Below are 12,694 nucleotides of genomic sequence, written 5' to 3' on the forward strand. Positions count from 1 at the left end.
TCTCTTAAAATGTGTTTGTCATTCTTTGGTGTGGGTTCATAGTGTGGCACATATTTGTAACAGTGTTAAAGTTGTTAATATGGCCACCCCCAGTGTGACCTGTATGGCTGTTGATGAACTATGTCTTGCAGTCACTTACTGCGTCTACAGAAGCCAAATACAACATGTGGCTGGGCTGGCACGCTATTCGTACAGGTTGTAGGGGACGTTGAAGGCAGTGCTTCCAAGGTGCCCCCTTAATATTATTCTTTGGGTGATATTCGGGAGAATGATTACCCCTGGAGAGGCACTGAAAATTGGGAGTCACCCTAAAAAATCGAGGGTATACAAGCATGACGCTGCAAAGCACCATTCATATAAAACTCGCGGGCCGCACTAACAGAGAGACCTCTGCCTTAGTCAATCCAAAGACTCTTTCCAAAGTGCTCCTTATCTTTACAGACTGTTTAGTAAGTCCAAGTTGTCTCCCAAAAAAATTGAATCAATCCAACTAATCTTTAAAGACTTCTTAGTACAAGCAACTTGTCTCTAAAAGACTCTTTAGTCAAATGTAAGACTCTTTAGTAAGTCCAACTGGTCTCAAAAGACTCTAGTCAACCCAAGACATATGAGTAAGTCGCAAGTTGTCTTGAAAGATCTAAGTTTATTGAATCCAAGGAATTGACTCCTTAGTCAATCCAAAGACTATTTCCGAAGTGCTCTTCGTCTCTACAGACTGTTTAGTAAGTCCAATTTGTCTCTAAAGAGTCTTTTTAGTCAATCCCAAAAGTCTATAGTAAATCAATTCAAAGACTCCGTAGTAGGTGGAACTTGTCTCTCCTGACTTTTTCAAAAGTCCAACTAATCTCTAAAGAATTTAGTAAATCCAAGTTGTCTCTAAAAAAATAATCTATCCAATTAGTCTTCAAAGACTTCTTAGTACAAGCAACTGGTCTCTAAAATACTCTTTAGTCAAACATAAGACTCTTTAGTAAGTCCAACTAGTCTCCAAAGACTCTTAAGTCAACCCAAGACACATTAGTAAATCCAAGTTGTCTTCAAAGATCTAAGTTTAGTAAGTCCATGTGGTCTACAATGAGTGGACTCTTTAGTCAATCCAAAGACTCTTTCCAAAGTGCTCCTCGTCTCTACAGACTTGTCTATAAAAACTCTTTTAGTCAATCCCAAAACTCTTCAGTAAGTCAATACAAAGACTCCTTAGTCGCTAAAGACTGTTAAGTAAGTCCAAGGACAATCGGTGGCAAATGGATGGATGTATGGATAAGTCAAAGTGTTCTCCATAGAGCTAGCTCTTTAGTCAATCCAAAGACTCTACTAAGTGCTTTTCGTCTTCACGGACTAATTAGGAAGTCCTAGTTGTCTCTAAAGACTAATCAATTTAATTAGATTTCAAAGACCCCTTAGTAAGTGCAACTTGTCCCTAGCGATTCTTTATGTCCAACTAGCCTTGAAAGACTGTTTAGTAAGTCCAAGTGGTGTCTAAAGACTCTAATCTTCCAAAGAAAAATACTATTTAAAAGGAAAACTATTCTCTCCAGACTTCAGGAAGTCCAAGTAGTTTCTAAAGGGTAGACACTTAAGTCAATCTAAAGACTTTTTACAGCAGGGGTCTCAAACTCAATTTACCTGGGGGCCACTGGATGCAGAAACTGGGTGAGGCTGGGCCGCAAGAAAATATTTCTTAAAATAATCTAACATGCACTTCTAAATGAATTCACCTTCTTTGAATGGCTTTCCCGCCCTGGCAACATACTTGCCAACTCTCGAAATCCTTCCGGGAAACACCCGAATATCAGTGCTCCTCCCGACAATCTCCCGGGGCAATCACTCTCCATGTTTTCACCCGGACAACAATATTAAGGGCGTGCCGTGATGGCACTGCCTTTAGCGTTCACTTTTCCACCCTACAAACAGTAACACATTGTATGAGGCTTATGCTGGCCCACGGAAGTGACTGCAAGACATACTTGATCAACGGCCATACAGGTCACACTGAGGGTGGCCGTATAAACAACTTTATCACTGTTACAAATATGCGCCACACTGTGAACCCACATCAAACAAGAATGACAAACACATTTTGGGAGAACATCCACACCGTAACACAACATAAACACAACAGAACAAATACCCAGAATCCAAAGCAGCCCTAACTCTTCCGGGCTTCAAAAGGGGGCGGCGGTGTATATTGTAGCCCGGATTCAGTTAGGGCTGCATGGGATTCTGGGTATTTGTTGTGTTACGGTGCGGATGTTCTCCCAAAATGTGTTTGTCATTCTTGTTTGGTGTGGGTTCACAGAATGGCGTATATTTGTAACAGTGTTAAAGTTGTTTATACGGCCATCTTCAGTGTGACCTGTGGCTGTTGATCAAGTATGTCTTGCAGTCGCTTAACACGTCTACAGAAACCAAATCCAATATGTGGCTGGGCTGGCACGCTCTTTGTACAGGATGTAGAGGACTCCAATGGCCGTGCCTTCACGGAACCCCGTAATATTAGTGTTTTATTATTGTTTGAGTGAAACTTGGGAGAATGATTACCCCTACAGGGTGGGGCACTACAAATTCGGAGTCTCTCGGAAAAATCGAGGTTATGCAAGTATGACACTGTATTGCGCCATTCATATAAAACTCGCGGGCCGCACCAACATTACATTTTTACATCAAGGTGCGGGCCGCGTATTTGAGACCCCTGCTTTACAGAGTCTTACTCGTGTCTTGTGACTGTTTGGTAAGTTTAGAAATCTAATCAAGCCAACTGGTCCCTAAACACTCTTTAGTCAATTGTAAAACTTGAGTTAATCAAACTAGTCTCTACACACTTCAATAAATCCAACCTGTCTCTCAAGACACTAGTCAATTCAAATACTCTTTTGTAAGTCCAGCTGGTGTCAAAAGAATATTTAATAAGTAAAGTGGTCTCCAAAGAGTATACTCTTTAGTAAGTACAACTGGGCTTGAAATACTGTTTAGTAAGTCCAAGTGGTCTCTAAAGACTCTTTATTCCTCCAAAGAAAAATCCTTTAATAAAAGAAATTAGTTTCTACAGAATTCAGGATGTCCCAGTAGTTTCTAAAGAGTAGACTCTTCAGTCAATCCAAAGACTCTTTACAGAGTGTTAGTCATCTCTACTGACTGTTTAGTAGGTCCAAAAATCTAATCAGTCCAACTGGTCTCTAAATACTCTTGTCCAACGAGTCTCTACAGACTTTAATAAGTCAAACTGGTCTCTAAATGATATTTTGTCAATTGTAAGACTCTAATACAACTCTTGTCAACAAACTTTAATATGTCCAAATTGTTTCAAAAAACATTTAGTAAGTTCAAGTGGTCTCCAAAGAGTAGACTATTCAGTACAACTGGGCTCAAAACTGTTTTGTAAGTCCAAATGGTGTCTGAAGACTCTTTATTTATCCACAAAAATACTTATGTGCAACTTGTCTCTACAGCTTCTAAAGAGTAGACTCTTCAGTCAATCCAGACTATTAACTGAGTGTTACTCATCTCTACTGACTATTTATTGAGTCCAAGTTGTCTCTGAAAAAGTCTTAATATATCCAACTAGTCTTCAAAGACTTTTTAGTACAAGCAACTGGTCTCTCAAAGACTCATTAGTCAATTGTAAGAGTCTTTAGTAAGCCCAAGTGGTCTCTAAAGAGTAGACTACTCAATCCAAAGGCTCCTTAAGTACAAATGGTCTCAAAAGACTGTTTGGTAAATCCAAGTGGTCTCCAAAGACTAAAACTAAATGCAACAGAATTCAGGAAGTCCCAGTAGTTTCTAAAAAGTGGACTCTTCTTTCAATTCAAAGTAGACTCTTCTGTCAATCCAAAAACACTTTACGGAGTGTTAGTCATCTCTACTAACTGTTTAGTAGGTCCAGAAATCTTAACAGATCCAACTGTTTGCTCACTACTCTAGTCAATTGTAAGACTCTTGAGTTAATCCAACTAGTCTCTACAGACTTTAATAAATCCAACCAGTTTCAAAAGACTATTTAATAAGTCCAAGTGGTCGCCAAAGAGTAGACTCCTTATTCAATACAAAGACTCCTTAGTTCCCTTTGGAGTACCCGGAGAGGACCCACGCAGTCAGGTGGAGGACATTTAAACTCCACACAGAAAAACCCAGAGCCCAGGATAGAACTCATGACCTTCATATTGTGAGGCACATACACTATCCCGACCACCACCGTGCTGCCCCTCCAACTAGTCTCTAAAGACATTAATAAATCCAACTGGTCTCAAAAGACAATTTAGTAAGTCCAAGTGGTCGCCAAAGAGTAGACTGTATTCAATCCGAAGGCTCCGTTGTAAGTCCAACTGATCTCGAAAGACTGTTTTGTAAGTCCAAGTGGTATCTAAATACTCTTTATTCATCCAAAGAAAAAGACTTAAGTGCAACAAGTCTTTAAAGACTTCAGGAAGTCCAAGTAGTTTCTAAAGAGTAGACTCTTAATACAATCCAAAGACTAAGTGTTACTTGTCTCTATTTTTTGGTAGGTCCAAAAATCCAATCAATCTAACTGATCTTTCACTAGTCTTTAGTCAATTGTAACACTCTTGAGTAAATCCAACTAGTCTCTACAGATTTTAATAAATCCGAATCGGTCTCAAAAGACTATTTTAGTAGGTCCAAGTGGTCGCCAAAGAGTACAGTCTTTATTCAATCCAAAGGCTCTTTAGTAAGTACAACAGATCTCGAAAGACTGTTTTGTAAGTCCAAGTGGTGTCTAGAGACTTATTCATCCAAAGAAAAATATTTAGATGCAACAAGTGCCTACAGACTTCAGGAAGTCCAAGTAGTTTTTAAAGAGTAGACTCTTAATACAATCCAAAGACTGAGTGTTACTTGTCTCTATTTTTTGGTAGGTCCAAAAATCCAATCAATCCAACTGAACTCTCACTAGTCTTTAGTCAATTGTAACACTCTTGAGTAAATCTACCTAGTCTTTATAGATTTTAATAAATCTGAATCAGTCTCAAAAGACTATTTAGTAAGTCCAAGTGGGCGCCAAAGAGTACACTCTTTATTCAATCCCTAAGGCTCCTTAGTAAGTAAGTACAACAGATTTCGAAAGACTGTTTTGTAAGTCCAAGTGGTGTCCAAGGACTTATTCATCCAAAGAAAAATATTTAGGTGCAACAAGTCTCTACAGACTTCAAGAAGTCCAAGTAGTTTTTAAGGAGTAGACTCTTAAATCAATCCAAAGACTGAGTGTTTCTTGTCTCTATTGTTTGGTAGGTCCAAAAATCCAATCAATCCAACTGATCTCTCACTAGTCTTTAGTCAATTATAAGACCCTTGAGTTAATCCAACTAGTCTCTACAGATTTTAATAAATCCGAATAGGTCTCAAAAGACTATTTAGTAAGTCAAAGTGGTGCCCAAAGAGTACACTCTTTATTCAATCCAAAGGCTCTCTAGTCAGTACAACAGATCTCGAAAGACTGTTTTATAAGTCCAAGTGGTGTCTAAAGACTTATTCATTCAAGAAAAATATTTAGGTGCAACAAGTCTCTACAGACTTCAGGAAGTCCAAGTAGTTTCTGAAGAGTAGACTCTTAAATCAATCCAAAGACTGAGTGTTACTTGTCTCTATTGTTTGGTAGGTCCAAAAATCCAATCAATTCAACTGAACTCTCACTAGTCTTTAGTCATATGTAAGACTGTTGACTAGTCTCTACATATTTTAATAAATCCGAACCGGTCTCAAAAGACTATTTAGTAAGTCCAAGTGGTCGCCAAAGAGTAGACTCTTAAATCAACCCAAAGACTGAGGGTGGCTTGTCTCTATTGTTTGGTAGGTCCAAAAATCTAATAAATTCAACTGATCTCTCACTAGTCTTCAGTCAATTGTAAGACCCTTGAGTTAATCCAACTTGTCTCTACAGACTTCAGTAAGTTCAACTGGTGTCTAAAGACACTTTAGTAATTCAAAGACTATTGTATGTCCAACTGGTCTCAAAAGACTATTTTGTAGGTCCAACTGGTCTCAAAAGACTATTTAGTAAGTCCAAGTGGTCTCCAAAGAGTAGACTATTATACTATTCAATCCAAAGGCTCCTTAGTAAGTCCAACTGGTCTCTAAAGACTCTTTCGTCAATCCAACAAAGACTCTCTAGTAAGTGCAACTGGTCTCTAAAAGACTGTTTAGTAAGTCCAAGTAGTCTCCTGAGACACTGATCAATCCAAGGAGTCCTTAAAGACTTTGGTAAGTGCAACTCTTCAGTCTGTCAGGCAAAGATCTTCTCTAATTCATTAATTTTCCAGATCATCCCAGCATTCTTGTCAAGACGCCAATGGACCAGCGGCCTCGCTCAGTGACGACACAAACATGTTTGTCACGTTTTTTTTTTTTATTGGTGTCAGGAATATTACATGTCTGTGCTTTTAATTTCATTTGATTCAGTTGCTCACTGGCTCCGCCCCCAAACCGGAAGTAGCAGCCCGATAGAATGCACTAATTAACATGAAGAGCAGGCGAACATTAGCACGTTCGCCCCTGTTGGCGGGCATCATTCAAGCCTGCCGTCCTTTGGTCAACATGGCGGTTCTAGACATGACTGACGGGTGCATTGGCGCGAGTTTGACGCCCGCTACCGCTCGGACGTGAAGTGTGCGGAACGGACGGTGAGGGAGAGAGGCGGAGTCCAGTGAACAGAGTGCTTTGAGATCAAATACCTACAACGGTATCCATGCATAGTAGTGACGTCTCTCAGCATTCCGGAAGGCCAGGAACATTCCTGAACGAAGTTTCGTTTGCTAATGGAAAACAAATGAGAAGACAAAAAGTCTCATGCAAAAATTAGAAAAGGACATTTTCCCCCCTTTTTGTTTCTTTAGTTCATACTTGCCAACCCTCCCGGATTTTCCGGGAGACTCCCGAAATTCAGCGCCTCTCCCGAAAACCTCCCGGAAGAAATGTTCTCCTGAAGATCTCCCGATTTTCAGCGGAGCTGGAAGACACGCCCCCTCCAGCTCCATGCTGACCTGAGTGGGGACAGCCTGTTTTCACGCCCGCTTTCCCACTATATAAACAGCTTGCCTGCCCAATCACGTTACATCTACGGATTTTAATTAAAAAACTGCACACACAAGGAGATGAAGCAGAAGAACGATGCCGTCTGTAATAGAGGGATTCTATGTTGTCTGTCGCCATCTCCTGGTGAATGCTGGCTATAGCGTTATGGGGTTGCTTTTTGATCGGCCAACGATTTATGTGGTGTTGCGCACCTGACGCCAAGTAACTCTCGCCAGTACGCAAATGGCAGAACAAAGGTTACTCAAATAGTGAAAGGTAAGTGTTGTTGTTTTTTTTTTTTTAAGTAACCAGCAAGCACAGTACACTTAGTAGAACAACTGTTTTTATTACTGTGTATTTGATAGGTTACCGTCTGAAATTCAACTATTTATTTTATTTATATATGTAATAAAATAAATATATATAGCTAGAATTCACTGAAAGTCAAGTATTTTATATATATATGAAATTCTCGAGTTGGTGAATTGTAGATGTAAATATACTCCTCCCCTCCTAACTAAGGCCCGCCCCAACCACGCCCAAAACTATGCCTCCGATCCACACCCCCCACCCCCCGAAATCAGAGGTCTCAAGGTTGGCAAGTATGCTTAGTTGTTTTTTTCCCAATATGGTGGCTAATGTCGGAAGTGGTAACGTGCCAGGCTCATGCACGGACCGACACCAGATGGCGATGTCCACACCTTTTTTTTCTCCCATATTTCTAAGGGGGGTTGATTGACAGATGCAGGTGAGAGTTTATGATACAAATTATTTTACAATCCGTGCGCTCGCTCCTGATTGGCTCGAGGAAACTGTCGTGCGTGAACAGCGCTTATGTTTAAGCTAGCAGTCGGTCAGCTTTCTCCTGTCGCCGACTTTACGAATCCTTTTCTGTCGAGATCGGTTTGGCGTGGGAAAGATTGGCATCCTGTTGCTAAAGCTGCTAGCATGAAGTGGCGTGCTAGCCGGCGAAATGCTAACGTGAGGATCTAGAAACTTTATGGTTTCCTTGGTGTGACCGCCATACTTGCCAACCCTCCTGGATTTTCCGGGAGACTCCCGAAATTCAGCGCCTCTCCCGAAAACCTCCCGGGACAAATTTTCTCCCGTAAATCTACCGAAATTCAAGCGGAACTAAAGGCCACGCCCCCCAGCATTGAGTCAGACCTGACTCAATGTTGTGACCCTCTTAAACAGGACAATACTGCCATCTACTGTACATAGAATAGAATGTAAATATATTCTACATTTGTTCTGAAGCCCACAGTAAAGAGACGTAACTTCATCACGTCGCCTGGTTATTGACTCCAACCCAATATATTACACCGTCGACAAGCAAAATGAAGAAATACGCTTGCAAGTTCCAAAACGAACAAGAATTTTAGTTTATCCAGGAGAGTTCGAAGGGGAAGGGATATGTTGCATGTAAATTTTGTAGAACAGACTTCTCCATTGAACACGGCGGACGAACGGATATTCAGCGAAGCACAAAGCATCCGCAGCGCAGCATCGTTCACAACCCAGTATTATGGCCCACCTCGCAAAATGAAGACCCGATGGTGTAACTTATGCTGAGACAAACATGGCTATGCTGATAGCTGGAAGCAACATCCCGTTCTCATTTGCAGATGTCTACAACAAATCCGTGAAGGATGTTCCCGGATTCGGAGATCGCTCGCCAATACGCAAATGGCAGAACAAAGGTTACTCAAATAGTGAAAGGTAAGTGTTGTTGTTGTTGTTTTTTTTAGTAACCAGCAAGCACAGTACAGTTAGTAGAACAACTGTGTTTTTATTACTGTGTATTTGATAGGTGCCGTCTGAAATTCAACTATTATTATATATATAATAAAGTAAATATATATAGATATAATTCACTGAAAGTCAAGTATTTCATACATATATATATATGAAATATATATGAAATACTCGAGTTGGTGAATTATACGCCACCCCTCTTAACCACGCCCCCCGCCCCAACCACGCCTCCGCCGCCACGACCCCCCACCCCCCACTACCCGAAATCGGAGGTCTCAAGGTTGGCAAGTATGGTGACAGATAATGTGTCGGAAGAAAGCTGACCTTTGCACTTTTCGCTATGTTTTTTATGCGTTTGTTGACTATTGTTTCATACACACAACACAATTAATTCATCTTATTAGCGATTATTAATGACTACTTCCTGCTTTGCATATTTGGATGTCCACGCCTGTCCAAACGTAGACATCTTCCCCCCGCCGGGCCGTCTTGAATACCTGCCGGAAGTAAATGCAATAAAGAACCCAGTGGCGGTGAGGTTCAGAGAGCGGTGTTTTTGTGCATCAGTTTTTGTCACCGGTCTTCAAGCCGCGATCCTCGACCTTCTCCGCCTTCAAGACAGGTCGGGGCGGGGGCTGTGGCTGGGACGGTTCAGGCCCCGGCGGAGGTTACAAATAGGAGATCTTGATGGCGTCGGAGGTGTAGGCGGTGGCGCGCGTCATGCGCATGCCGGCCGGGTGAGTGGCAGGCGAAGGCGGCAGGCTGTCGTCGGGACTGTTGGCGGGCGGCGTGGGGATGCCGATGATGGCGGCGCTGAAGTCCTGCTCGCTGCAGTTCAGCTTGAGGTCCACCTGTGCGTTGAGACTGGAACGCCTGGGACACAAAGGCGCGGGTCAGCGACAGAACCATGACTCGGTCAACGTGCGGCGGATTACGTCTGCGGCGGGAAGTGGGCGCTCTTGGCGTGCAGCGTGTCCAGCTCCTGCACGCTGCCGCGGCTCACGGACACGGTGGAGTTGGCCAGGCGCATGGCCGCCCGCCTCCGCACGCGGCGGGGGCAGCAGCCGGTGGAGTGGTTCGGCGCCCCCTGCTGGCTGGACATGGAGGTGCTGCGGCTGGTCCGGAAGCCGACCGACTCGGTGGTGATGCAGAGTTCGCTGTAGTTCAACTCGTCCGTGAACTCGTGGTTCTGTGGGAGGAGCGGACATGTGACTTCCTGTTTTTATTTCAAGTGATCAGCCTGGAGGACGTCCTTTGTAAGACAACCCCAGGCGGCCGAGAGCCTGGCTTCTTTTAAAAGGGTTTTTCCTTGCCTCTGTCGCCAGAAAACTTGACTCACTACAATACACAACTGCAAGCAGTGACTCACTACCACTAATGACTTATGACAATAAACAACACTCTGTGTGTGACCCTAAACATCATATATACAGTGGGGCAAAAAAGTATTTAGTCAGCCACCGATTGTGCAAGTTCTCCCACTTAAAATGATGACAGAGGTCTGGAATTTTCATCATAGGTACACTTCAACTGTGAGAGACAGAATGTGAAAAAAAAATCCAGGAATTCACATTGTATGAATTTATTTGTAAATTATGATGGAAAAAAAGTATTTGGTCAACCATTCAAAGCTCTCACTGATGGAAGGAGGTTTTGGCTCAAAATCTCACGATACATGGCCCCATTCATTCTTTCCTTAACACGGATCAATCGTCCTGTCCCCTTAGCAGAAAAACAGCCCCAAAGCATGATGTTTCCACCCCCATGCTTCACAGTAGGTATGGTGTTCTTGGGATGAAGAGTTGAGTTTATACCAAAAAGTTCTATTTTGGTTTCATCTGACCACATGACATTCTCCCAATCGTCTGCTGTATCATCCATGTATCCATTTTGGTATAAACTCAACTCGTCGTGTTTGGAGGAAGAAGAATACTGAGTTGCATCCCAAGAACACCATACCTACTGTGAAGCATGGGGGTGGAAACATCATGCTTTGGGGCTGATTTCTGCTAAGGGGACAGGACGATTGATCCGTGTTAAGGAAAGAATGAATGGGGCCATGTATCGTGAGATTTTGAGGCAAAACCTCCTTCCATCAGTGAGAGCTTTGAATGGTTGACCAAATACTTATTTTCCAACATAATTTACAAATCAATTCTTTAAAATTCCTACAATGTGAATTCCTGGATTTTTTTTCACATTCTGTCTCTCACAGTTGAAGTGTACCTATGATGAAAATTACAGATCTCTGTCATCGTTTTAACTGAGAGAACTTGCACAATCAGTGGCTGACTACAGTAAATACTTTTTTGCCCCACTGTAACTACCGGTACACACCAGGACTCACTACAGTATACAACTAAGTGAGAACTGTGACTCACTACAACCACTGACTTCCAATTGCGATTCACTACAATAAACCACATGCTTTGTGACCTTCCAGTGCCAAAAAACTACACAATGTGATTCACTACAATAAATGTTTACATACTGTGACTCACTACAATAAATGACTACACACTGTGACTCACTACAGTGAATGACTACACACTGTGACTCACTACAGTGAATGAGTACACACTGTGACTCACTACAATAAATGCTACACACTGTGACTCACTACAGTGAATGACTACACACTGACTCACTACGATAAATGCTACACACTGTGACTCACTACAGTGAATGACTACACACTGTGACTCACTACTGTGAATGAGTACACACTGTGACTCACTACAATAAATGCTACACACTGTGACTCACTACAGTCGATGACTATACACTGTGACTCACTACAATAAATGACTACACACTGGGACTCACTACAATCAATTACTAAACACTGTGACTCACTACAATAAATACCTGCACACAGTGACTCATTACAATGAATGACTACACGCAGTCACTCACTACAATAAACAATTACACACGGTGACTCACTACAAACAATTACACTACACTACAAACATCTGCACATAGTGACACACTACAATGAACAAGTACATCCTCTGACACACTACAATAAATAACTACACACTGGGGCTCACTACAATAATCAACTACATAAAATAAACATCTCTCAACGACAAACTACAGGAAATTGACTCACTACAATAATTGACTCCACATTGTGACTCACTACAATAAATGACTACACACTGTGACTCACAACAGTAAATGACGACACACTGTGAGTCACTACAATAAATAACTGCACACAGTGACTCACTACAATAAATGACTACACAGTGTGACTCACTACAATAAAATGATTACACACTGACTCGCTACAATAAATGAACACACACTGTGACTCACTACAATAAATGACTACACACTGTGACTCACTACAATATATGACTACACACTCTGGGCAAACTGTAATAAATGACCACACACAATGACTCACTACATTAAATAACACTCTGTGAGTCACTACAAAAAATATCTGCACACAGTGACTCACTACAACGAACAAGTACATCCTCTGACACACTACAATAACTTACTGCACACTGGGGCTCACTACAATAAATAACACACTGTGACTCACTACAATAAATATCACATTGTCACTCACTGCAATAAATAACACATTGTGACTCACTACAATAAATAACACACTGACTCACTACAATAATTAACACACTGTGACTCATTACAATAAATAATACACTGTGACTCACTACAATAATTAGCACACTGTGACTCACTTCAACAAATAACACGCGACTCATTACAATAAATAATACACTGTGACTCACTACAATAATTAACACACTGTGACTCACTTCAACAAATAACACGCGACTCATTACAATAAATAATACACTGTGACTCACTACAATAATTAGCACACTGTGACTCACTTCAACAAATAACACGCTGTGACTCACTACAATAAATA

The 12,694-nt window shown here is 41.6% G+C and overlaps 1 protein-coding gene and 1 pseudogene across 1 annotated transcript in view; one reads left to right on the plus strand and one right to left on the minus strand.

Annotated features, from left to right (window-relative positions):
- The window catches only part of LOC133544461 (suppressor of tumorigenicity 14 protein homolog), a 480,364-nt pseudogene that overhangs the window by 130,357 nt on the left and 337,313 nt on the right, over positions 1 to 12,694 (plus strand).
- Positions 9,042 to 12,694, minus strand: part of LOC133544303 (potassium voltage-gated channel subfamily D member 1-like) — a 49,841-nt gene continuing 46,188 nt past the window's right edge. The window contains exons 7-8 of the mRNA XM_061889496.1: positions 9,717 to 9,970; positions 9,042 to 9,654 (exon numbers count right to left, since the gene is read on the minus strand). Of these exons, the coding sequence (XP_061745480.1) occupies positions 9,450 to 9,654; positions 9,717 to 9,970 (459 nt within the window). The 3' untranslated portion in view covers positions 9,042 to 9,449. The remainder of the gene's footprint in view (positions 9,655 to 9,716; positions 9,971 to 12,694) is intronic.

Source organism: Nerophis ophidion, linkage group LG27, assembly GCF_033978795.1.
Source record: "Nerophis ophidion isolate RoL-2023_Sa linkage group LG27, RoL_Noph_v1.0, whole genome shotgun sequence".
Lineage (NCBI taxonomy): Eukaryota > Metazoa > Chordata > Actinopteri > Syngnathiformes > Syngnathidae > Nerophis > Nerophis ophidion.